The 27,004-nt window shown below is 39.7% G+C and overlaps 2 protein-coding genes across 2 annotated transcripts in view; one reads left to right on the forward strand and one right to left on the reverse strand.

Annotated features, from left to right (window-relative positions):
• Window positions 1–66: 66 nt before the first annotated feature.
• On the reverse strand, window positions 67–18,369 carry ecpas (Ecm29 proteasome adaptor and scaffold). The gene is made up of 49 exons (XM_008275995.1): window positions 18,289–18,369; window positions 17,364–17,494; window positions 16,943–17,059; window positions 16,709–16,827; window positions 16,334–16,483; window positions 16,036–16,216; window positions 15,621–15,760; window positions 15,301–15,379; window positions 15,070–15,189; window positions 14,841–14,926; window positions 14,651–14,726; window positions 14,513–14,562; window positions 14,348–14,414; window positions 14,082–14,204; window positions 13,873–13,976; window positions 13,614–13,737; window positions 13,405–13,485; window positions 13,023–13,239; window positions 12,625–12,716; window positions 12,283–12,417; window positions 12,007–12,178; window positions 11,560–11,732; window positions 10,890–10,991; window positions 10,448–10,571; window positions 9,920–10,065; window positions 9,605–9,659; window positions 9,330–9,444; window positions 9,133–9,201; window positions 8,848–8,965; window positions 8,591–8,758; window positions 8,391–8,470; window positions 7,744–7,849; window positions 7,476–7,523; window positions 7,249–7,367; window positions 6,760–6,910; window positions 6,601–6,666; window positions 6,378–6,467; window positions 6,142–6,208; window positions 5,968–6,059; window positions 5,782–5,848; window positions 5,445–5,642; window positions 5,049–5,260; window positions 4,905–4,948; window positions 4,608–4,800; window positions 4,321–4,480; window positions 3,353–3,458; window positions 3,143–3,231; window positions 2,983–3,054; window positions 67–981 (listed from the first exon to the last, which is right to left on the reverse strand). The coding sequence occupies exons 1-49, from the start codon at window positions 18,308–18,310 to the stop codon at window positions 842–844; spliced, it is 5,556 nt and encodes a 1,851-aa protein (XP_008274217.1). The 5' UTR covers window positions 18,311–18,369; the 3' UTR covers window positions 67–841.
• A 3,245-nt stretch (window positions 18,370–21,614) lies between these two features.
• kdm4c (lysine (K)-specific demethylase 4C) overlaps window positions 21,615–27,004 on the forward strand; it is a 35,713-nt gene continuing 30,323 nt past the window's right edge. The window contains exons 1-5 of the mRNA XM_008276030.1: window positions 21,615–21,715; window positions 23,543–23,709; window positions 24,126–24,301; window positions 24,797–24,911; window positions 25,502–25,695. Of these exons, the coding sequence (XP_008274252.1) occupies window positions 23,566–23,709; window positions 24,126–24,301; window positions 24,797–24,911; window positions 25,502–25,695 (629 nt within the window). The 5' untranslated portion in view covers window positions 21,615–21,715; window positions 23,543–23,565. The remainder of the gene's footprint in view (window positions 21,716–23,542; window positions 23,710–24,125; window positions 24,302–24,796; window positions 24,912–25,501; window positions 25,696–27,004) is intronic.

Here is a 27,004-nt window from a genome sequence, read left to right on the forward strand (position 1 = left end):
TTTAACCTGAAACTGCTGGATTTAAAACTAAATGTATAACTCTGCAGACAAAAGAAAAGTCATCGGTCCAAATATTCCAGGGAATTTTATTTCATCAAGGACAAATTCAAACAGCTATAGCATTACTTTGAGTTAACAGCAGGGTTTTTTATTTTCAAAACTGCACAAAATAGGCCATCTCACTTACTTATCTGGCAAACAGGACAAAGAACACCATTGTCAGGACACAGAAGATCTCTAGTGTCTCCATTCTTTCACCAATACCCAGAAGCGGTGGTAAAATTATAGAGAAGTGTCAACACTCCTGAAAGGTGCAACTGAAAGTCAGTCACACTTCTGTGTCAGCTAAGGTGCACAACCTGCTGCTTTCTTATTTAATGAGTAGGCAAACTCACAACAGTAGTAAAATTCCCCCATTTTGGGGCTATAGGTATACAGTGTCCACAAACCCAACACATTGGTTTATATAGCATTTATTATCAACTTACTGTCCATTTAAATGAACCAAATAAAACTTGACACATGACAGTAATAGTCTTGCCCTTCGACACTGACTTCAGGCGTGGAGCAAGTTACTTATTGTAGTCTCTTCAAACTTCTTCAGCCACAAGCAGGAATCAGTCTGCTTGCGTGGGAGCAGCCTCTTACATAGGCCAGCATCACAGGTAATATGGATACTTAATGCAATCATTGGGAGATTTGTGAATATCTGTTTGGGAGAAAACGGCTGTATCAAAGAGGTCAGACAAAGGAGTGTGCTATTGTACGGTTTGTGTCGTTGACAAAGAAGTAAAAAGAAGTTGAAGGTCTGTTTTCTTGTGTTTTCGTGAGCCGTGTGCGCTCAGGGTTGGCTCTGGATGTGTCTGCGCAGCTCCTGGGCTTTATCCCTCAGGTCGGGTCTGCTGTCGGACTGCAGTGTGGACAGAGAGCGCTGCAGCTTCTCCCGACTCTTCACAGACACACAGTCCCACTGCTCACTCTCTGTTAAGACCACACATCAATGTTTCAGCAATCTGTGATATGTTAAGTACAATCACATACATTAAGAGGAACATATTTACAGTGCATGTTCATAAATATGTACGCGTTGTTAGAGAGACATGCCAGCTGGGCCTGTCTGTGAGGAAGAGAACAGCTTGTACATTACAGGAAGCTAGTTCTAAACATATTTCTAATATCAGTCATAAAAGAAACAAGACAATGGCTTTGCATTTTAAAGATTAGAAGAGCCTACTTTAGAGGCAGCAGTACGTTGAGCTAAATGTATGCTGGCATGAACACAATGACAGTGCCAATATTCACTAGGAGAGGTGTTTAGCATGTTAGCAAATTGACACGCATACCTGAGTTAGAGAGAAGTCAACAAATATAACACTTATGACCTCATGGTAGTGCTTGAAGAAAAGTCGGGGATCCCCAATGGCCAACATCATTAGGATTCAGTGTGTGTGTTCCTATATCAATACCACTATACTATATAGTTGTGCCAGGAATATATTTAGCATGTTCAAATGCATAGTAGGCCAAAGGCGGTATGCCAGAAATATCAGAATGTCTGACAACATACAGTCAGACAGCTCATTCTACACAATAGATTACTACAGTCAAAGTTTAGGGTGCTTTTATGTTGAAGTAGGATGTCTAAAATGTGCACATGCTGCATGAAACAGTCTGTACTTTGTAAGGGCAGTTGTAGTAAATACTTAAAATTAAAAGGCAAAGCATGCGATTTAGAACACAGCCATTGTCTAAGACAGGGGTTCTCAACTGGTGGGTCGCAAGCCAAAAGTGGTTCGCGGACAGCTGATCAAAATTAAATAATATATAATGTGCATCTCAGGTTGGACTTATTTTTTTATTTTGAAAAAACATTTATTTTGACAGGCATGGTAACCATAGTTTGTTTGACGTTCATTTTAAGTTTGTGTTGATGTCGGGATGCTAGATGTCAAAGCGCAAATATGACCCGGAGTATTTAAAATGTGGATTTTCATACTAGGGCTGGACCCGAATAGCAAAATAGCCAACTATTCATTCGCTGTGCTGGAATCGGGATATCAGTTTTGATCTCCGAATATTCCTCTTCCTCCAGTTAGTGGGAGGTAAGCCTTTCCCACTTCTGGTGCAGTGATGTGATGGCTGAGTATCCATCCCTTGCCACTCTTGCAGTTAAAACAATCTTACCATTCAGTTCAACCTGTTTGTGTGACAGTAGCTTCTCTACCTTGGTCCAGCTCAAGTCAAAGCAGAAAAACAGGTTGGACACTGAGCATGATCTGAGAGCAGCTCTGTTTACTGTCACCCCAGACTCTGAAACTCTAATCAAGAGTAGAGCACGTGCCCGACTGTCTCATTAACTTCAACAAATGACCTGATTAGGCCAAAACTTTATTTTCGAGTAGTTTTGATATTTATTTTACTCACTTTGTACATGCAGTTGTCATGGTCCTCCTTAGTTTCTTATTAATTTGCTCAAAATGGAGTGAAAGTATGTTGCTTTGTGCCCTTATTTATTTTGTGCAGTTTTGTACATGCAGTTGTCATGGCCCAGTTACTATGCATGGTTACATGCTCTGAAATGCATGTTTGCACAGGAAACTATATTGAATATTGAATTCTAAAAAAAAAAGTGGGTCGCAACTTAATGACCATGGGAAAATGTGGGTCCCAGGATGAGACCAGTTGAGAACCCCTGGTCTAAGAAAACTGAATGTGTCAATAAAATCTAGTATTTGTTGGGATATTCCAGTCTGGAGCAAACAGATAATGGACACTATCATTGGAACTGACTGACAGGAAAATAAAAGAAAAAGTGTGTCCTATTCAAATTTGCTCATTGCCGATCATACAACATGTTACATTTAAACATATGTATACACAGTTCAATAACCAGAAAAAACCTCTGTGGGCCCTCCACTCCACATCACAAGCTCACAAGCGAAGCACAATGAATTTACAATACAATACACAACAAAAGCTTACCTCCAGTTCTCTTCACGATCAGATCAACAACTGACAAGGCCTCTGTTCTCACAGAGGAGTAACTTTTGTTTTCTGGACAGAAAAACGACACAAAGATGGTGAGTAAATGCATGCACAATAAACTGTAATTTAAAGTACTTTGAGAAAGTGAGGTCCATACCTAAAGGATATGTGAGAGCAGCGCAGGTGTTTGTGAGGATCTGCGACAATGCATTTAAGTCCTCACCGCCTTTCTCTAGCAGCAATAACCTACAAAAAAATTAAACAACTTTGCTTGGAAATGTTTCTTTAATAAACTAAATAACTCATGGTTCAGAGTAAATTTAAACACTTCAGCTGGTAGAAATGCTATTCTTTGCTGGGTTCGTACCCCTGGAAGTATGCCTTCATGGACTGTAGAACACCGAGCTGAACTTTCCAGGTGCTCAGTTTGAGTTTCTCACACATTAGACTGCACACCTCCACCTGGAAACGTGCTACAGATAGAAACAGTGTTCAGAATATTACTGGACGAGGGACACATCTCAGCTTCCCAGCAGCCCACCCACATTTATAGCCAGTGTTGCGGAGAGAACTACTACATATTATGATAGTTCTGCCACAAATGTTAAACCCATAGCAACATATGAGTGAACAATAGAAATACTGAGGTGGTATTTAGATGAATTTTTTATTATTTCAAACATTCTCAGTCCTAAATAGTGAATAACAATAAAAAATAATGCTACGTACAGCAATAGTAAAGGACTTAAAACACATGTAAAAGTGTAATAAAGTAAACAAAAGGGAAAAATGAAACCAATGTAACTGGAACGAAATATACATATATATTATCTATGTTGTAATCCACAAGGATATCTGGCATTCTGACAACTCACACAACATATATGGTGACTTATACTGACTGCAGGTAACTAAGCAAAATGTAACTGAGCGTTGACTGCAAGTATTATAGGCTCCACCCATCACTACTGGGTAAACTAATGTAGTGCATGACAACCATTACATAGTGGCAAGAGTGCATATTCAAGGCTCAAAAGAGCAAGTGTGGTCTGCTACATGAGTAGGAACTGGAAAAGTGAGTCCGAATTCCAGCAGGAAGATCAACTTTAAAAAGAATGGAAAATGATGAAATGGAAACGATTTTATAGCTCAGACCTTGCTGCATAACATTTTGTAAGAATGTGTCCAATATTAACATTTCGCTACAAGCAATATACAATATGTCAAAACAAGTGTGCAGCATAGACAATATTCTTTAGGGTTCATACATTTTACTAATCTAGTTAACTTGTATGCCAAACAGAGGTCAAGTTTAGTGTCTGGGCTGGGACTTACCTTGAGTCTGTGGGTTTCTGGGCCAAGTCTTTCCAAGAGTCTCAAAAGCACAAAGCAGAGCTTCAGTCTGCAGCTCTTTCTCCTTCACATCTCTAGCATCATCATCATCATCATCATCATCCAGCGACCTTGGGGACGCACCGCCGCTCTCTGGACAGCTCTGTTGGGAAATTATGAAGGTACACTGAGCACATTTGAAAGGCTTCTCAAAATACACGACTGTCTTTAAATAGGGCAGTCAAAACAAACAGGTGGTACTATTAGATGTGGTGTAGACGGGAATTGACCTTCTTGATTAGAGGGAAAAGGATCTCTGCCATGTCGCTGAACCGGTCCTCCTGGCTACTGTGAAGCACATCTCCAGCGCAGCGCATAGCGGCCATTTTGTAAACCAGACTTTCCTTACGACATTCCTTCAGCACGACCTCCATCACCTCGGAGATGGTGGGTTGGCCACTGCAAGGCTTCTGTAGCTCTGCACTAAAAGCCAGAGGAAGAACGAAAGTGAGAAAGCATAAAATCCAGTAAATTAATGTTGTTTTTCAAATAAAACTCATTTATTTTATTTGTGCGAGACATCTCACCTGCATTTCGACACTACTGATCCAATGGCTTTCAACAGCTCCTCCTGGAACAAACATAAGAACGTAAATATGAAATCTAAATTAATTTCTTACCAAAACAATCCCCCTTTTATTTTGGTCTTTAGCTGTATTTGCAACCATTACCTTGCCAGCCCATGTGCGCCCAGATAGTCCCTGCATTAAAGCTGTTAGCACCAAGCCAAGGTGCGGCGCCACCAATGAGCCCGTCTGTTCCTTGGCAACGGTTGCCATGGCAGCTGCACCCTGAGCCTTCATCTTCCAGGACTGTGACTGCAGGGCTTTCTGCGTGATGGCGATCAGCTCGGTCATGTAGAGTCTGATGCCTCCAAAGCTTCCTGATATCAAAGAAAAGTTCACAGACTAAAAAGTTCACATTATCACAATGACAGAACTACAAATACACAGCATATCTCAAGCTAAAAAGATTAGTTATTGAGTTTTTGTATACAAAAATGACAGAATTAGAATTAGCAGAATAATTAACTTAATTTAAATATATACTGTATTGGTGCTCCTTACCTGGAACGTTCTCCTGCCACACCTCAGCCCACAGTGTGGCATCATAGCTCTCTCCTTTCTCCTCATCAGGACCTGGTGCCTGGTGCATACCCAGGAAGGCCAGTGGAAGAGCCACTCCTGCGTGACCCTTCAGCACATCTGGACTGTAGTGGCTGATTGCATGCACTGTCAACGCACATGAAGACTTGTACACAGGTTCTAGGAGCAGGAGATAAGAGAGAGAGAGTAGTAAGAAAACACAGAGCAGAAAAGCATGCAGTCTGAAAGCTACTATTTAGGTATTATTAGTATTTTGACTTTACAAGGGAGGAATGTTGTGTATTTTATAATGTCTTACCCTCTTTCTCCAAGTACCAGGTGTTGAGCTTCAGTAGCAGTTTTTCTACACTGCTGTCTTTTGCTGTCTGATGGGGAAAACAAAAGTCTTTATGATTCTTGAGAATGACTGTAACAAACCATTCTTTTAGTCACTGAGAAAAGCCTGTGGTGTAATTACTTTAATGAAAGTACTTGTTAAACTTACCCTCACTAGGTGTCCCAAAGCAAAGGCAAATGACTTCTGTACTACAGTGCTTCTGTCATGGATACCGTTCAGCAGGGCACTCATCAGTTTACCTGGACATGCCAAAAATATCATTCATCATTAGTTTGTTTACACCAAACCCATTACATCAACAGGTGGAGACTTGTTCTATACCTGAGTATGGGGTGAGGTCCTGGGGACACTGCACTGTGAGTGAAACTATTACACTAGCACAGCCTCCCTGTGAAAAAGAGTAGAATAATAGCAGATCAACAACATCTTTGTGAATATTAGAGTGAAAAAAGGCTAACGTGAAAAACAGGTGAATGGACATAAAAAAAGGTTGATATGAACATGCAAAGAAATAGGCAATCAAAGCATTAATTAATGACAATAGATTTGTGTTTTACCTTGGTGCCCAAACCTACTCCACTCTTTAGCAGCTCACAGAGCCTGGGAACCAGCTCTCCCAGCACAGACACATCGAGGTGCTGCAGACACTGAACACAGGAGCACATGTTTAGAAAAGCAGAAACCACAAGTTCTTTCCCATAACACGTAAAAATACTGCCTAAAAACTCAAAGTTCAAGATAATAGTAACTGGCAATAAACAATAATTGCAGATTTTTTACCATGTTAATGGTCTCCATCATTGGAGAGGACTTGGCAGCACTCAGCCTGGCAGCATCCATGGCACTCTGAGAGGCAGAAAGAATACAACTCAAGACAACGTAAAGTTAAACTTCTGAGAAATTTACACTGGTCGGGATGCAGCAGGTGGCTGATGTTACCTTTTCCTGCTCTGTGGCTCTGAGACTGAGGTAGTTAAGGACCTGAGGCTCTAGGGTGCTGAGGGCCTCCAGCAGGGCCGGGATCAAACGGGCAGCATGAGGCTTTAGTCTGGCACCAGCGGTCTTACTGATCTTCACCAGGGTCTGGATGCTGGTGGGGGAAAAGATCAGGTTGGTTGAGAGAAAACAATGCAGACAATCATGTAACACAAAATAACAACCTGGTAATGTGGTGACTGGATTATGACCAAAAAAACACTCTGATTAACATTATATCACGTTAGAATAGTTGGTTGTTTTTGCTAAATTAGAAGTTCAGTGACTAAAAACAGATAAACAAATTGGCAATTAATCACCAACACTGACCCAGACATTACCTATTTGAAACCTCAGCTTTACAAGGTCAACAGATATAAAGCACAAGTTGCCCCAATAGGAGTAACTTGAGAATAAACACACAAAAAGAATGACCACATTCATGGATGTTACCTGAGTGCGCGAACCTCTGAGACATTGCTAACAATGCCTTTTTCTAGAAGGGTGGGTAACATCACTGCCACAGTTCTCTGGGCTGCAGAGCCTGTAGACTCACACATACGAGTGCACACCTGGACAGAGACAGAGAACGGTGAAGGACAGGTACACGGGTGCACAAACGAATACATAGAAACATATACACAAAAGCCAGAGTAGTGAAAAAAAAAAAACAGCTTTACCTTACTGAGTGTTTTCAGTGTGAGGTCTGCAGCTTTCCTCACAGATTCCTGAAACAAAATGAGAAAAGAATTAAAATCTCATACTAAATGTTGGGGAAAAAACTAAACTTAGTCTATGACTGTCACACAGAGTATAATAGAGTATAAGCTATCAACTCAATACATATCAGATTTTGCAAATGTTCTGAACCAAAGAACCAAATCATGTTCACTCCTCTTGTGTCAGGTGAATGAAAGCAACATTGATTTAAAATTGTTTCCTTCTCACCTTAATATCATCAAGAACTCTGAACAGTGTCTCCCACATTTCTGCCATGTGCTCAATAAGGTCATCAGCCTGACGACCGCGAATCAGGTCATTCAGGGCCAGACAGCTGGAACAAAAATCCATTCATCAAAACACATTTTCTGGATTTTCACATCACAGCGTTAAGCCTCTGGTTCACATGCTTTTTCTGAAGAAGTTGCAGTAAATGTAACAAAAGTACAAGGTGACATACAAGATTGCATAATTGCAAGGATCACATCGCAATGGTTGTTATAATTACAATAGTTACAAAAATTGCAATGGTTCAGGGCTATTACAGAGCACTTTAAACGGAATTTGGAATACAAGTTGATTACACCTGGAATAAATCCCACATAATCTTACAGCACATTATGAAGATCTCTGAGAAATACTTTTTGCAGCAAGCAAGAAAGTCATTACATGGAGGTGGCTGCAGGCAAACCCGCCAACCATCACATCAAAAATTGTTTTGTCCATTTCAATACAATTCTAGTTGAAAATAAAAAAAAGGCATCTGGTCCAGTAAAAGCTTCTAATAAAAAATAAATAGCCCCTCACACAGTCAAATGTCAGTCTTAGAAAGTTTTATTTTTAGGAGTGTTTTAGTGTATGTATTGTTATTGTACCTGGATTCCCGCACTCTCCAGGTGTTACTGGTCAAGTTGGAAATGACATCCTGCAGGATCTCCTTAAGATACTTATCAACCTGGAATAATAGACAAACATGCACACATTTTGTTTTATGATGATAGTCTTTTATATCCTTCATTTCTAAAAGCACAAGTGTGTATTTTGTGCATGTTCATGTACACACACTGACTCCTACCAGGGTCTTATCAGTGACCAAGGCATCCCAGATGCTGGTCATGGCCTGACGAATGCTCAGGTTGGGGTCAAACTGGTAGCGGTACAGACGAGGCACTAACTGGGGCAGGAATGGAGCCAGCTGCTCCCCAGCCTTGGCTGCGATCATGTGGAAACCAAAGGCTGCTCCCTGAAAGGAGGAAAGGACAGATAAGGTCAGGTGGGAGAATGTGAGCCACATGTCATGGGTGTGAAAGTGGACAAGTATGAGCATGGTACCTTGCGTGAGTTCCACATGGCATGGTGATTAGCCAAGTTCATAAATTTGTACACTAGATCTGGTTGGTTCAGGTCACTGGCCAGTGAGCAGAGCTCCTTGTATGTGGATAGGCTATGACTGCCGGGAAGCATCAGTATATGTTGTATAGAAACAAAAGACAGAAGAAAGTTAATTTGTGAACTCACACAAATATGCTCATAGAATTCCAGCTCATGTGTAATATTTTAATTATACCTGGACTAAAACAGGAGCAAAAAATGTCTACTGATGATGACATAACTTACCCATCAGGTGTTTTCCCCAAACCTTCTCCTTGGAACACCTCTGTATCTTCTGAGACTGCATGTCTCACTCTGTTAGAAAAGATAAACACGCATATCATGATATCTTTATATGCCAAATATTTTCCATTCCTATTTGTTCTCTGTTATAGAAACAATCTCATTTTATTCCCTCCAACTTTTCTCAACCATCCACCCACCTTTTGCCAGTCATGAGGGTTTCCACTAGGGTGGACACCAGTTCCTGCTGGTCACCCTCACCTCCCATCTCATAGACAAGACCAAGGCCTTTAGATGCAACATCCTGACTCAGCTCTACATGGAAGACAAAGAGGGATGAATCAAGAAGTTGGACAGAGAGCAAAGCCAGATGGCTGCTTATTTTGTAATGTTGCACAGGTATAATTAATGAGAACAAGCTGGTGTAAGTGATGAGCAGATCAAAGAGTCAGGTTAGACTGGACTATCGTCTTACCATCAGGGTCTGAGAGAACGGAGATGAATGCAATTTGAATCTCCTTCAAATGGGACTGTGAGAGTAAAGGAAGAAGAAGAAAATTATTTGTATTTCTAACCAAAGCAACATACAGTAAAAGAGTCAAAAAAGTCTGAATTTCTCAAATCGTCTAACCCCAAATATTGTCATGCACAAGTACTGACATTTTTCAGCTAAACTCTGAAAATACAGTAAAGATGAAAATTACATTTGCTTTTGAACTATTTTATCCTTAAATCTGTAACATTTTATGTCTTGGTGTTTAGAGCTACAACCACTCTACAATATACGCACCGTAATTTCCTTGTGTTGGCTGAGTTTCTTCACCAGGGAGAGCAGCCAGATGCAGGAGGCCTGCCGGATGTGGGGGTTCTGACTGGGTATATACCTGGACAAGATGGAGTTGAGGACCCAAGGAACCACGTCATTGTTTTTCACATCTGACAAGGAAAGGAAACAGGTGTAAATGAAGTGGGACTAAAATCACAATTTTGTATTTTCTTGAAGCATTTTACATTTAGAAAAAAAAGGGACTGTCACATGTAAATGTATACTTAAGCAAGTTCTACATTTACACATCACATATGATTAATAGCAATACAGAGTTGAAAGACAGAAAATATATCAGCATGAATTTCACTGTGACAACCATTATTATAATACAAGATATGACAAATCTGACCACTTCAAAAACTGCAACATGCACAGTCAGCCTTAGTACATTTTTGACAACCCTATTAGACTTGTGTGAACTTGGGATATGACCCAATTCATTAGTAGTTATAATTAATCTCTGCATAATCCAGACAAACTTGCACTTACTGAGTGGTGGGCTGTACTGGTCCTCGGTGCAGGTCCACGGGTCTCTGGCAGCTCCGGAGCTGGTCCCTATTGCAGCACTGGTGATGGCCTCTCCAACTGTGAACTGCAGTTCCACCTGCTTGGCCTTGGAGAGAAAAAGAAGCACAAACCAGTAAGACACGCGGTCATTAATAAGCTACATAAAACTCAATAGAAATGGATGGAGACAACATCATCTCATCTGTGCAAGTAAAAGTCACTACTTCAGCTACAGCTAGACAGGCTGATGCATCTTCTTGAAAGGTTGAATGTGAAAGGGATCATGTTCATGTGCCATTATATCAGAAAACATCAATCAAGTCTAATTTTGCGTATTATAGCTTATGCTTCCAAATGAATCGGTTCAATTTTACCGACTCTTGTTGCTAGTGTGAGTGCTACTTTCCATCAGTGTGTTTCATACCTCTACTGAGTCCATGAGTCCCTGCAGCAGCTTCTTCTGGTGAGGGAAGTCTCCATCTCCAACTGGTAGGTAGCCCAAGGTCATGATTGAGCGTTCCTTCATCTAGAATACATGCATGAAAAAGACAGATTACAATGAGGCGTGTCACCAAATCTGTTAAGAGCTGATGGCTTGATGTCTCTTTAAATCCATCCATTATCTGTACACCGCTTAATCCTCACTGGGGTCGCGAGGGGGCTGGAGCCTATCCCAGCCGACTTAGGGCGAAGGCTGGGGACACCCTGGACAGGTCGCCAGTGCATCGCAGGGCCACACTTAGAGACAGACAACCAAGCACACTCACATTCACATTCTTACGGACAATTTAGAATCACCAATTAACCTCAACATGTTTTTGGACTGTGTGGGAGGAAGTCAGAGAACCCGGAGAACCCACGCTGCACGGGGAGAACATGCAAACTCCACGCAGAAAGATTCCGATGCCCCCACCGGGACGCGAACCGGCAGCCTTCTTGCTGCGAGGCAACAGTGCTACCAACTGCACCACCTTGCAGCCGTCTCTTTAAATCATACGGTATGAATTCAGTATAAATAGAGTGTGCACTACAGATGAACTGTCACCGAACAGAGTCTCTCAGCAGTCACTTCTTATATAAGAGTTCCAGGTCACCTTAGTGCTTTCCTTGCCAGAGGGGATGCGAGCCAGCAGGTTTTCCACAGTTGAGAGTTTGGTGAAGCCGTCACCCTCTGCAGGGATCAGCAGGGGGCCATTCCGCCCAATTTCTCCCAGAGCTGTACAGGCTGCTACAGCCAGCAGTGCACTGCTGCTGTCTAGGAAAGAACCTGGATGGACACACACAAACATGTGAGTATGTGAGTGGGGAAAACCATACAGGTGGAATAAAACTATTTGGTCTTAACTTGTGTTTAAATTACATAGTGTCAGACAAAATATTCTATTACAACAGATAAAAACAACATGTAAGTATTTTCTTTATGCATCACAATCTTAGCAAAGAAATAACAATGTAACACCAATTTATTGCAATATAAGAGCTACAGAGTCAATAAATAAACTATAAAATTAGGCAAATTTATTGAAAATATTAAAAAATACCAATTGTCTTAGTGGCCATGGCAACAAGTTCATCATCGTCCTTAGAGGTGATGCTTATTTGCTGCCCTGTGTGACGCATAGAGTCACAAGAGGCGACAGCTTTCTTCCTGCTCATGTTCCTTCCCACCATGTAGCCAAGAGCCAAGATGGCACCATGCTGAGTCTCAGGACTCTGTGATTCAACAAAATCAATGCATATTTATGCAGGATAAATATGCACACTAATACAATGCGCAAGCTGTCCAGCACGTTGTCCACACAAAGAGGGATACATACATGGTTGTCTTTGGTGATTTTGACCAGGTTCTGCACAGCAGTTTGCAGCTCGTTGCCAGTCATGGTGGAAATCACCAGAGCATACAGCTGGGCAGCAAGCTCTCTCATGTCCTCCTTATTTGTGTTCATCAGACTCTGAAGAGAAATAACTGCTATTACAGCTAACGGTACTGATAATTATGAAATCTGCATTAGGTTACTACTTTCACAATAACACAGGACAGCTTAGTGGCTGGGATAATTGTTTAGTGGTGCTGATACCTGCACCACTGATGAAATTGTAAACATCCATGTGGAATTGCTTCCATCCCACATCTAAGTAAACACAAACAACATACTCACTTTAATCCAGTCAATTTTATCAGCAAATCTGGGAGCCAGTTTCTCTGGGCACACAGACACCACCTCCAGCAAACAGTACATAACAGGGATTCCTGTGAAGAGAATATGATGCACAATAAAAAAATAAATAAATAAAAAAAACTTCATAAAAAAACACAAACACCTAAAAATATATAAAGATTTCTTCTATCAGAGCAAATTTGCATTAGATTTAAAATGAAATCAGCAGTTCTTTATCACATAAAAGTCCCAGAAGACAAAACATTTCAACATATTAGTCACTCTGTATAGGATTCAGGCTTATAGCAATTAATAGAAATTACCTAAAAATCCCTTCACGGGGACCCCATAACAACTTTAGAACCATGCTTTCAAAAATGCAAGCAGACGTTTCTCACCTCCTACAGCAGACAGCAGTTGCTGCAGAAGATCCATGTAGACATGTACAGGGTTTGGCTCAGAGCCCTTTGACACTGACGGCTGAAGTTCAGAAGACAGCAGCGTGTGAACATATCGGCCAATGGCAGGAGCATCATCCTGCATGTCCGACAAACGTGTGGACATGGGCGTGGCCCCGGCGCTGTGAGCTAGGCACATCCTCAGGTACAACATGATCTGAAAAAAGAAAAAAAAAACAAGAGAAGGCTAAGTTAAATGGCCACCAAGACAAGTGTCTACACACAAAAATCCACAGCCTTCTCTACAGATATAAAGTGGTTTCGCAAAGTCATTCAACGTCAACATTATGGATACAAAAGAGTCATAATCAATAATATTTACCTCCCCGAATGCAGACGGGTTGAAAGGAATCGTTGAGGTTCCAACAATGTACTTAGCTGGAGACTTGATCCTCTGTGCTGCCTAGTAATGACAAGATTAAAAAGATTTGAGATTCCTTTTTTTTTTTTTTTTTTTTTTTTTTAAAAGGGCCACATTGTTACCAGAGTGTATTGCTGCCAAAATAATGAGAAACATGTGCAGAGCCTCACTTTCTCCTGGACATAAGCCACCATGTCAGGAAAGGAGGGCATTGGCTTTGGTCCCTCCTTCTCGGAGCTCTTAGTAGGAAAAGCCCTCAGCACCCTCTGGGCCTCTCCAGACACCTCTTCTCTTCTAAAACACAAAAAGGCACACACACTTTATCTTTTTCCACCATGCCTATCTGCACAGGAACCACCACTGTCCAACTATCATTGTTGTGATTTTTTATCTTATTTTGCAGAACTTTACTGTGTTTTTGTAACTTACGGGTCTCCAGCAGCCAATAGCAGCAAGTATCTTGATGGCACATGATCATGAGCAAACACGGTGCTGGCAAACTTCATGGCCACCTGGCGAACTTGCACCTCCGGCTGTCCCAAAACAATGTCTGATTAGCTTCATGCCAGAGTACTAGAGACTAGTCAAAATGTTTGTTTTAGATAAACCAAATACCTATTCTGTCTGTGTACACTCACCTTTCCAATGTACGCAGCTACCAGGGCCTCCATTAGGTTCAGCAGTGCCCCCTGTAGGTTGGCATAAGCTCCAACCATCATAGACAAAGCCTCCTGAATGGCAAGACGAACATCAGGCTCCTCCTAGAGAAGAAAACACAGAACATCAGAAACATTAGCACCAGATACACAACTGTCTTCTCCTGATAATAGAGTTTAACAGGGGGATTATAGAATACACTGCATAGTTTTCAAAGCATATAGATTCTAAGACACCTTTTACCTACCTTGCACATGGACTCAAAAAACTGCTGCACAAGTGCAATATCCTTTGTGAAGAGCTGTGGCATGCGACTAGAACAGAGAACATAAAAAGTGAAATTGCTTTTATTCTCAAAATACCACACAAAGCTGGCAATGTTCAAGAAAACCAGTGAAATATTTTGTTATACCTGGACAGCTTTCCAACGGCAGAGTAGGCAACACACAGCAGCTTAGGATCCTACAAAGACAAATTTTGTTCAGTAGGTATAAATTGAACTAAACCATATGAAGTATAGTTTATATGTGTGTTGTTATTTGTAGTTTACCTCCTTGTATTCATTGATGAGTTTTGTAAGACCATTGAGCAGCATTAGTCCCAAAGGCTTATTAGTGTCTGGGCATCTGAAAAACAGGAGAAAAAGAAAAAAAAAATCAGCTAGTCAACATGCACCCACACTCAGAAAAAAACATGTATCCTGGTGGTATTTAGACAATAAAGGAGTGAACTTGTCTTACACCATGCAGATGTGATGGACAAACTGCAAGGTGAGAGACAGCAGTTTGTTGTTGGTGTTGGCTCCAAACAGACCATCATAGACAACCTACAGAGAAAAGAGAGCAATTGTTCAGCTCACTGGAGAGTTATTTAACTAGATAAAACTTAGCACTGGACAAAAGAAGCATTTCCTAGCACTACAAAGGAAAAACACATTTATATCCCCCCAAGCAGTGACAAAGATTATACCTGGATATTAGCTGGAAAGCACTCTGCAGCCAGGCGTGACCGCAGAAGATGTGGCAGGATCTTCAGTTTGACTCTTGTGCTTACCGGCTCATGTTTCAGCTCTTGCTTCACACTGCCGCCCTACAGCAAAACACAGCAGTACTATGTAGTGTTATATATTCGCATAAAATCACAAAAAAAAAAAAAAGAATCACAGAATAGGTTTTTAAACGATATGTTGAGCTTACAAACCTTAGTTTTAAGAGGAACATCCCCGAGATACACCTTGAACATCTTGTTGATAATTAGAGGATTGTTCCAGTCAATGATGCTGGAATATAAAAAAAAACAAGTTCATTGCTAATGACAATAGTAAAGGTTTATACTTTCAGCATTTCTTTATAATGTATGTAGATCCAGCCTATTAGCCTGATACACTTTTATGATGCTTATCTTGCAGAGTATATTCCAGCAGCAGGTTTACCTAACAAATTAGGAACTTAACTGTATACATTACAGGGCTTACAGGACTAATTAAATGTGGATGACTTGACAGCTAGTGAAGCACGTACCTCTGTTTGCTCTTCAGCTCCAGATCAGCAGCAGTGGCCACACTGTGTCTAGTGTCGCTTGACGCCACCACCAGATGAACCACTGTTTCCACTTCTGGGACCTGCTTTGCCTCAATGAACTTCACTATGCCCAGCTTACACTGTTAGAGCCAAGCACACAACAAGTAGTCATTAGCGAAAACTCAAAACAAACACAAGACACTGTGCATCACCCTCAAACTTTACATTGACATCATTAAGCAACTGTTATAATACAGGGGTTCAGACATACAAAAAGGCTAAATAACTGCCAACTATTTGTATCAATTTCCGAATTGAGTTGAATACAATTCAGTAATTAAATAAGACTCTAAATGTTCCTGGCCCAAACAGAAAAATATAGTCACGACTCCTGCTCCAGATTTAGTTATTGTACCTGCTCTAGCTGCTCAGCATTCCACTGGGCTTCTCCAATCACTCTCTTGGCAGCATAGACGCTCATACCAGGAGGAGGCTGGGGGAGACCCTGTCCACTCGCAGCCACTGCCCCATCCCCAGAACCGCCCTGAGAGGAGGAGGAGGGAGCAGGGCGAGTTGGAGATTCATTCAGCACAAACCTAGAGGAGACAATAAGGAGAGAGTCAACATTCTAGTTCAAAATATTTCAAATTAGACTACTTATACTCTAATTTTACTTGCTAATTTAATTCTCAAACCACACAGGTGGGACTCACCCGTACGGCATCAGTAAAACATCTAACATAAACTCCAGCAGCAGGTGCACTGTCTTTGGCCTCTCAGTCAGGTTAAATGGGGAAGCATTCTTGGAGATGTCTGCAGGATACTTCATATGGTAAAGAGTGGGGATCAGCAGGTGCATCAAGCTAGGAGAAGAAAGAGTGGATGGAGAGGAAGAGTAAAAACATAATCCAATAAAGAAACAATAAGAGCAGGGGAAATGAAAACGAATGAAGCTGTCTTTTATAGTTTTATACATGTATCAGACAAACAAAAACCCATGTGTATTTGAAAAACACACCTAATTTCATCCTGAAAATTAGTGATTATGCTTGTGCTTCCTAAATGTGTGAGTAGATGAGTCCTCTCACCTGTCCTGCTGTGGCTGCGGCTTTCCTTCCATGGCAGTGAGAAGGGTCGGGGCAAGCTCACACTGTTTTCCCACCTCTAGACGAGGGTATCCCATTTTAATGTAGATGATGGTGAAATTCTGCACATAAATTTAAACATCATCACTCAAGTAACAGGCACATTTTTAATCACAGGCTAAATCAATCTTGTTTAAAATGCACATTAAATTTCTAAGATCAACAGTAGATTCTTACCGTAACAAAGGAGGCGGCTGCAGGGTCTTGGTACTGTACCAGCAAAGTTTCCACTGGCAGCTGAATCTTAGGTCGGCTTTTTATCCTCTTGTTCAGGTGAACCAACAACTCCATTACCTAGAAGATAAAGGCATAGAAAAGTAGTTTGGCAGTGGTCACAGTACCTGAAACAGATCCATGAAAGGATCCACACTCTTATCAAGCAGATTTGCATCAGGAGCAACTACGTTTATATCAACACAAAACAACAGATTGGAGTAATGTGAGTTTTTTGTTAAGGAGGAGCTGACATTTGAGTGGGAGGTTCTGATGGTGTGATGCTGCCAGTTAATTCATATTTCTAGCAGGCGTAGTAATAAAGCACTGACTCAAGATGAACTTTAACCTCTTTGGGCACAGAGACAGGCAACACAATTCTTACTTTCTTTCGCACACCCTCTTGAACGCTGGAGAGTTTGAGGAGAACAGGAGGTAGGAATTTGGAGATAATGTCCTGTAGCTGTTCGTCTGTCTCTGCATGGCCCAGGCGGAGGAACACACGCTCCAGTTGATCTGTCGAAGCACATGTGACATTTGATCAGCTTTTATGTCTCGTTTTCTGGGTGATATTTATCATAATCCAAGAATAAACACTAAGAATATTATTACTTAAATGCAACAGCACTGCCATGATTCATTTGACAACACTTTTCCATTCAAATGAGGAATTAAGACCCACTGGGTGTATGCAACCACATGCAAAACCAATCTGTGCGACCTTCAGTTTCATATAGGAGGAGAACAATACCCAAGCTTAAAACAGTTTTGCACACATGTAGCTCCAGTTTGGCTGACTAGCTCGTCCTGTCAGCTGTTGTGTTGGTGCAACCATCAGCCAGCCCTGCCTTCTTTCTCCTGGCATGGCTTACCAACTAGCTAGCTTCAACAACTGACAAGACGATCCACGCATTTTCTCGTTTCACTGTTATATCACCAGCTTTTTTTTTTTTTTTACTACCAGAGACACCCTGCGCAACTAATCCTACCTGCCCTGAATCTCCAAGTAGTAAACCTACACCTTAAAACTTTTCAAGAACGGAAATATATTAATAGCTTACGGGATAGTTTCATTTTGACCATGACTGGGCAAACGGCCTCCTAACGCTAGCATTCTAGCTAGCAGCATAGCTCAGTAGCTAGCCATCGTTCCTTCCCTCAGTTTTTTAAACAGAAATAAGCTTTATCGTCATTTCAAAAACGTGCTAATCGTTAGTACGGATAAAATTCATTCTTACGTATGTTTTTGGCAACCACAGACGCGACATTTAATGAGATATTAATCGCCAATAACGCAGAAAGAAACTTACTGAGTTCATCCTGGGCAGCCATGTTTGCAGATAGTCATCAGCGACCCTCCCAGTTAGCCGAGTGTCACTGCAGCCCACAGCAGAGCCACTCCTCAGCAGCTGCTCAGACACCCAGAAACCAATCAATACACAGGCATCAGTCAGAGTCTGCTTTGATACGCATGCATTTTTCATGACAGCATCTAACTATATACGCTTACATGTATAATATACGTGTACAATCCACACTAATGCACTATGTCTGGTAGAGTGACACGATGCTAGCTTTCATTTTCTCTTCTCATGTGGTACTCTGCTGTGTCACATCTATATTAATATTACACTCCTCAAGTTTATTCATACCATTCCATTAAAATTCACAATAGTTACTCAAATAACTAGAAACTGAAAAAAATAATAATATATATATATATATTTAATGCAAAATTATAATTTTGTGAAATAAGACATTACGTTTGAAATGTGGTTGAAAAGAATAATTAAAAAAAATAAAATAAAAACTGTCCCGGAAAAATTAGAGCACTTTGCTGATGAGCAGTGGGCCAAATCAAAATACCTGTCAACAGGTGCAGAAGTCTGATTGAGAGTTACAGAAAACACTTGATTGCAGTGATTGCCTCAAAGGGTTGTTCAGCAAAACATTAGTTTATAGGTCCCATCATGCTTCTGTTCTTTGTTTTTAAAGACAAAATATTTCTGTTGAACCACAATTCAAAAGCAATGTCATGATTTTCAATATTTATTTATTTATTTATTATTACTTTTGGCAATTTCATCTTATTTCAGTGACAGCTGTTTTATTCCTTCTTTAATATTTATGCATATATGTGGAGTTAATTTGCAAAAACAGATAACTCCATTTTTGTAGATTTTCTGAAAATTATTTTTTGTTGTTGTTTGCTTGAGATAATTTCAGTTAAATTGAAGTTGAATGGATTTGACTCAGTAGAAATGACATGACAAAAATAGAGATAACTTAAGTTTGATTGATATTGTCTGCGGTAGATGATGGAAAAGTGGGTTTTCTAAAGGTTTGTGAAGATGGAGTTAACTGTTTTTGCAAATGAAGTCTTCATATGTATACATTTCAACATCACAATCATCCTTGCCTAGATTTTTTTGGGCATATAATGCAGGCCACAATGGAATATGGAATAAACTCTCATTTAATTTCCATCTCTTTATGTATTCTGCGTATGGCTTCTCCTTTCCTGCCTGTTCCTTTGATCTTTTTAATATGCTGCTGTCATGCTAAATTCCCATATCATTTCTTCAAATCTTTACTAAAAAAACAATGTCTGATTATACCGCCTCCCCAGAATGTAGACATTAAACATATATTCTTGGCATTAACACAATCACAATACATGAAGATTTTATTTTTTAATTTGTTTTTAATACAGCAATGCCATACACGCCTAACACACATATGTGAACCACACACTTTATTAATGATTACAATAATTTCTGTATATGTCACTTTCAATCTATCAGTTGAAAGTACACTTGACCTTTTGTGTAATGATACTGGGGGGTTAATAATAAAAGTTCTCAAACAATCCACATTTGCAGCTGTGAAGGTCAATATGTTTTTGATAAGTTGATTTTGATATTGTGTCATTCATTTTAACAGTGTTATTGTTTACTATGTGTCTCAATAGGACTTTTAATGAAAATAAGATCACTCACTGACACATGGTCATGAGTCCCTGGGACACTTAAATAAAACTGACCCAGCATTTCTTGTTTCTATTAAGATTTTTTCCATTGGGATAAATCATCAATCAATGTCCTGAGGGCTTTGAATTTGCACACTTAGATTTGCAGAAACAACATTTTCCCACAATGATATATATATATATATTACAGTCTACTTTCCAAGAAAATCTCAAAATCAAACACTGTCTAGTGTTTCTGATGACTAGAGTTGAAACTGGAGAAGATTAGACACCAAACACTGAGGTTCTTTCACAACCTAGCAACCCAAAAGTAGTTCTTATTAATATTTGAACTGTTCTATAAAGGACTAGTAAAGCCTTTGATTCTGTTTAAGCAATTGTGTACAATTGTTTTAGCTTATGAAATGCATTCTGAACACAAATTTGAGTTTATTTGAAATTTCTCTAAAAAAAAAAAAGATAACTAAGAAGAAGGATCATTTTAAATTTCTTCATATCTTCTAAAAAGATTTATCTGCCTTATGTAACATGTTTAGTTCTACAGGAATTTTCAGTCTTGTTGGAGATGTATTTTTTTAAGTTTGAATTTTTTATAGCCCTGTTGGAATTTGAATTTTTACAGTATTTGGAAAAGTCTTTTTGTTGAATTAAACTTTTCCCATTGCTGTTAAAATACATTTTTTAAATGCATTTTTACTATTTAAATTTTCACAGTCCTATAGGAAATATGTTTCTGTACTATTGGATATGACACTACCGTTGAAATTATGACAAAAATGTGCTTTCATCTATATAAGAATTACCAATATACTCTTCTTACTGAAAATCTAACTTGTTTGATTGAATATACAACATTTTTTTCTATCAATTCTTTCCATTTACAAAATTCGTTAAAGATATTTATACACATTGCAATTATTCTTAAGATTACAAAGTGACAGTATTTTTTTTTTTAAGTGACACAATATGTTTGCGATAAAATACTTAAAAAAAAAAAAAAAAAAAAAAGCAATAAAACAAACACACGAATGGTTTTATACAAAATGAATGTTCTCTCCGTGCAGCGTGGGTTCTCTCCGGGTTCTCCAGCTTCCTCCCACAGTCCAAAAACATGTTGACGTTAATTGGTGATTCTAAATTGTCCGCAGGTGTGAATGTGAGTGTGCTTGGTTGTCTGTCTCTAAGTGTAGCCCTGTGATAGACTGGCGACCTGTCCAGGTGTCCCCTGCCTTCGCCCTAAGTCGGTTGGGATAGGCTCCAGCCCCCCCGCGACTCTAGTGAGGATTAAGCGGTGTATAGAAAATGGATGGATATATATATATATATAACCACAACACACAATGCAAGGGGAGTTAATTTCCTTAGAGGATCTCCAGTGGCCTAAAACTGAGCAAACTGTACAAAGCATAACAGCATCAACACAAACACATGAACTTTGAGGTTTCTGTGCAGTTAAACAGTTACACGCTGGAGAAGCAGGTGCACTTACTACCAACAGCTCTGGCTGCGTTCCAGTCCATTGCTGGTTCGCAGATCTCACAGCGGCTGGATGGTGCAGCGCCGCTCGGCCGTGGCTGTCAGCGGGTGGACTGACGCTCAGCGGAGCCGGAGGATAGGCGGTCTGGGACGCAGCCGCTCTTCAAGGCACGAAGCAGCAGCGGCGGCGGCGGCAGCAGCTGTCATGTGAATCAGCTGGACGAACAAGGAAGGGGATAAACAACAACACGGCTCCGTCTTTCTAAATCGAGGTAAAAAAAAAACAAAAAAAACCCCTGTATACTGTTATGGCACCGACCCGTGGGATACTGGCGAAAATTGTGCACGGTAGCTGGGTTTGAAGCAGTTTACTAGAAAGCGAGCTGCATTTCGTGACTCCTGTGCAGAATTAGCCGAGCTATCAACAGCTAACTGTTAGCGTTGCCTGCCACATAAGTTGGCACACGCTTTAATGGCAGTGGTCGTCTCGCACTGTGTGCCTTGTCATTGTTCGTTTGTCTTTTGTTAAACCTGTACGATTTAGAGAAAGAATAGCATTACAGAAATACCCGACAGACTCGATTTGTACTACACAAAGTCACAAAGGAGGTAGCTACGGGCCTGTGTGCAGCCACCTTGCGAGGGACATTTAAACCCCATTGACTCTTGCAGGGAGAAGTTAGCAAATGTGAAAGCTAGGTTAGCTTGATAGTTGTGCTTTCCCCTTTCTAACTGTTACCCCCAAATGCTGTCGAGTCAAGTCCCATGAGCTCAAATTAAAGTCCAAATGTGCCCGGTGACCCTAAAATCTAAACAGAAGTGAGCTAGTCTGCTGAGCTAGCAAGCTACGCTATTTGTTCAGCCATTACTTGGCATCATAACAAAACGTAGGCTACTTGGCTAGTTAGCTGGGCTGGCAGACAACAAAGATGAGCAAAGCTACAGACGCTCATGCAGTATTAAAATCGAAAGTGCAAATCGGTTGAGATTAAATTGCTTTTGAGTTTTAATAGATTTGTTTTAATAAATAATACGCTGAATATCCGAGATTGAGGTTATCCACTGTTTGACATGATTGATTTATTGTCTGGACAAAGAGTAAGACTGTAATTACATTGTGTTTAAGCATTGCAGCTAATTTTTTATTTTTTTTTCAAAAACTTGCTTTGAGCCTGTAATTGCCTGTTACATAATCAGATCGCATTATCGCTGTAATGTGGATTACAGTGAGGAAATCGTAATAAGGAAATATAAGTTTGAAAATGATTATAGCCTCTATTGGGGTGCAATGTGATCCTTTGTCTGAAGGCACAGTAAAGTCAGAGTTGGGAGTGGGATGGGTGGATGGGACAAATATCCGAAAAGGGTTGTTGGCATCAGCAAGGATCAAAGGATCAAATCGACATTTGTCTATTCTCTACCGCCATCTAGTGGTCAAATTGTACACAAACCAACTGCCCCATAGTCCAGATTTACACCTGTAAAACATGTCTAGCAATAAGTACAGCATCTTCTAATTTGCTTTAGGGTTGATTTAAATTGGCTAAAGAAACACTAAACCAAAATGCCCCTTCTATGAATTAGGCCGACTCCAATCAGTATGAACGATATTCAGTGTATCACTGCAACAAGTGCAAAACAGTGAAACAGCTGATCCAAAGTAGTTAAACATGTTAAATGCTGGAGAGAGGCTTAAGTCTAAAATGAGTACTGGGCACTTGATGGGCAATGATCTGACTTTAACCTGACTTAAATATTAACCACTCAAAAATAATTAAAGAAAATTGGAAGAAAAAAATATAATATGGTATTATGTAAATATGAAAGTTATTGGGAATTTAAAATACATTAAAAAATAAATACCAACCAAAAAGAAATACAATATTTAAATAATCTCTTCATCAACTCTGCAGATGTCAACCATAGTATGCCATCATGCTTCCCAAAATTCATTTTGTCCTTTCTGGTTAGACTATATTTTTGCTAGGAATCATCCTCAATCTATATAACTAATAAAAATAACCAACATGTTTCTAATCAAGTATCTGCCAATATAACAAGTTGATGTTGAAGCACATCTGTGTTGTTTTTTGTCCCAGGTTATAGCTGGTGAGGTGGCAGGATGGCGGGAGCAGAGGTGTTCACCCCTGCAAACCCCACCTGCAAGATAATGACCTTCAGGCCCACCTTGGAAGAGTTCAAGAACTTCAACCAGTACCTGGTTTATATGGAGTCTCAGGGTGCACACCGCGCAGGCCTGGCTAAGGTAGGTCGTAATTTGAATCTTAACTTGGTTGAATATTCAACCACAGTGCAGTTAGCTTGTGAAATTCATCACTGATTCATCATGTGATGGATCAGATAAACAAACTAATGTTGGTGTGTCAGAATTTTCTCTGTTGTGATCTTGCAGTTTGATGACTGTTGCAAAGGCTTATGATACGTCATTTTGGACTTAAGGTGGATTTAGTTAATTAGAAGAAAGATTAGAAACAATAAAATGACATTATGTGTTGTAGCTAAATAATTAATAATTAATTAGTGGCCCTTTTGAACACAGTGTATTAACTACTTATGGTTTATAAAGATGAAATGCTCATCAAAGTTACGTCTTCATACAATGTAACTGGGTTTCTTTCAAGTTTTTAACAACAAATATTCACTCTTCTGTTTGCCCTTCAGGTAATTCCTCCTAAAGGCTGGAAGCCCCGTCGTACCTACGATGATATAGATGATTTGATGATCGATGCCCCCATTCAGCAGATGGTGGCTGGTCAATCAGGGCTTTTCACTCAATACAACATACAGAAGAAGCCTCTTAGTGTGCAGGAGTTCAGGAGATTAGCAAACAGTGACATGTGAGTATCATTGAGTTGTTTTCAGTGCTTTGTTGATTTTATCACTGGGGAAGGAGTGTTCTTACATTCACATTCTGGTGCTGCTGGAGTAAGAATCCAACTAATTTTGGGTACATCACTGGTATATTAGTTGGAAGACTGCCTGAAAGTCTGTTTTGCCAACATTGTATTAGTGCAAAGTTTTGATTTGCAAAAATCTTTGTCAGACATCTTGTAGTGTGCACCCAGCATGACTTCTTGTTTTTTTCTCTATGTTACAGGATTCACTAATATTAAACAAATATACATTTAGAACACAGAATAAGCTATTTAATGGGATTGATTGCCTAGCAAACTGTCTCATAGTAACAGAGTCTTACCGACCAGCAACATTAAAGCATGTGTGTCTTTTGGATGTAAAATGTTGCTGTGTTTTACGCTAAAAAAGTGTCTTCATTGTACAAGTTCACAGATGGTCGTTTCACAGCATCAAATGGAATTTATTTCTCCCTGCAGGTACTGTACACCTCGCTACCTGAATTATGAAGACCTTGAAAGAAAATATTGGAAGAACCTTACGTTTGTCTCCCCAATATATGGTGCTGACGTCAGTGGCAGTCTCTATGACGAGGTAGAATTCACATATGTTGAGCTTTATAAATCAAAGTTTTCTTTTGGTTTTTTTTTTTACATAGAGACTTAAATGAGGACTAGCAAGTCCTTGGTTTAAATACTTACAAAATTAGTGAAGGAGTTTAGATAGTTCAGTAGGAAAACTGTATTAATACAATTTTACCTACACTTTACTTTTTACATTAAAGTGATGAGTTGACTGTGGCTTGGGCAATATTTCTTTATCCGTAGCTTGAGCAGCTGAAGTTCCAATCCAATTGTCAATCCCAAGAAGCACTTTTCAGTAGCAGGACTTTAGAGGCACAGGATACGATACATTTGCCAATTAAATAGAAGCAATATGATAATATTTTCCCACAGATGGACACTGCTTGCTTTGCTCACCAGTTCCACTGTCACAAGGTGGATTTTATCATTTGAAACTACTTTTTTACCTTCCTGCCTCACATTTCACTCCTGTACAATACTACTTGTTAGTCAATGGTCCCAGTGCTTTCATGAAGATTATACTTTACATAGCTGTTACTTTTTAGATAAAAAAAAACCAGTAACTCAGTTCTGACCCTGTTTCTGTTTCTAATTTCCTAGGATGTAGAGGAGTGGAACATTGGCCATTTGAACTCCATCTTGGATGTTATCGAGGAAGACTGTGGTGTCTCCATACAGGGGGTCAACACTCCATATCTGTACTTTGGGATGTGGAAGACCACCTTCTCTTGGCACACGGAAGACATGGACCTGTACAGCATCAATTACCTTCACTTTGGAGAGCCCAAGTCGTGGTGAGTGTGGGACAGTGGGCCAATGCACAAAGAAGCAGTTTAACAACATTATGCAATCTAGTAAAAAAATAATGTTCCCTCAACTCCATTATACCTCAATTTTACAACAAAATGTGTAAGTGCTGTTTTCACAAAAGTATTTGTTAAACAAATTTAGCACTTACTTGCTTAGGACATAATGGAAGTAAGCCATAATGGTTTTTTTTGTGTCATCTTGCTTATTCAGCCTTTTCATCGTTAAGACTTTTATGACAGAGATGTAATTTTATAAGCCAAAGTACAGGTTAAATGAAATTATTTAAAAACCTTGGTTTTGTTGTAAAGTCAGTAGACAGACAGCTAGAATGATACAGGAGTGCTAATTTTGCCATTAGCTATATTTGGCCTCTTAAGTGTTTCTGTGCACGATGTTTATATATGTAAAGTGGTTGGCCATTGACTCTTACCTTCTGATTCAGTATAACTTCAGCGTGTGGTGTTTCAGTCACATCAGGTAAATACAAATGCTGCATAAAGCAGTTCTCAGAATGTTTTGCAGAAGCTCTTTTCAGACAGAACATCGCTGCCTTACTCAGTCTGTTAAAGTGATGGCATTCTGTCATTCAGACATAGGTCACTTTTCATTTTCTTTTACATATGTTTATTTTTCTCACGGCTTTATTCAGACATATCCATGAAAGTGATGGAGAGAGCCGTGGTACACTTACAATATTTGTCATACACATAAGATAATGCATTATTAAAGAAAAGTCTTAATCTTTTGGACTTACTGACCATTCCTGTCTCCATGTCAGAGTTAAATTATACATATGCATCGGCGAAAATGCATGCAACTCCCTTGCTTCGGAGGTGCTCATATGGCTCCTGCTGCAGTATAATGCAGGAAAGACTCTTACAAACAGAAGAGAACAACAAACTAAACTGCAGCACTTTAAACGTTCTGTCAAAACCCATTTTACATATATTTTTGGTGAGTCTCATAAATCTGACATATGACAGCCTCTGCGTTCATTTCAGTGAAGTTGGACATTTGATCTTGTGACAGATGTGAAATTGTAGTGCAAAGTGAATGGCAAAGGTGTTTAGTGATTTTGACACAGACATTGTATATTTTGCTCTCTGATGTTTCTGGACCAATACTTGAGCTAAAGTGCTTTAAAAAAGCCTCCTCAAATTGCTTCATACAACTTGAAGCACATGTACCTATCCAATAATGCATTAGCATGCAGTTCAGAGACTCATGCCATGTTAAAAGTGATACGGAAATGTTGCTTGGTCTTACTTAATAGGTTTTTTTTTTTTTTTTTTT

Source organism: Stegastes partitus, unplaced genomic scaffold, assembly GCF_000690725.1.
Source record: "Stegastes partitus isolate 25-593 unplaced genomic scaffold, Stegastes_partitus-1.0.2 Scaffold63, whole genome shotgun sequence".
Taxonomy (NCBI): domain Eukaryota; kingdom Metazoa; phylum Chordata; class Actinopteri; family Pomacentridae; genus Stegastes; species Stegastes partitus.

Bases quoted from the DNA above. Each gene is read 5' to 3' on its own strand.
- ecpas (XM_008275995.1), bottom strand. From the start codon at position 18,310: ATGGCTGCCCAGGATGAACTCA. The intron at 14,563-14,650 runs GTAAACTACAAA...TTGTCTTTGTAG, and splicing joins TCATCAATGAATACAAGGAG to GATCCTAAGCTGCTGTGTGT. The intron at 9,660-9,919 runs GTGCGTATATTG...TTACTCTCACAG, and splicing joins GCCAACACAAGGAAATTACG to TCCCATTTGAAGGAGATTCA.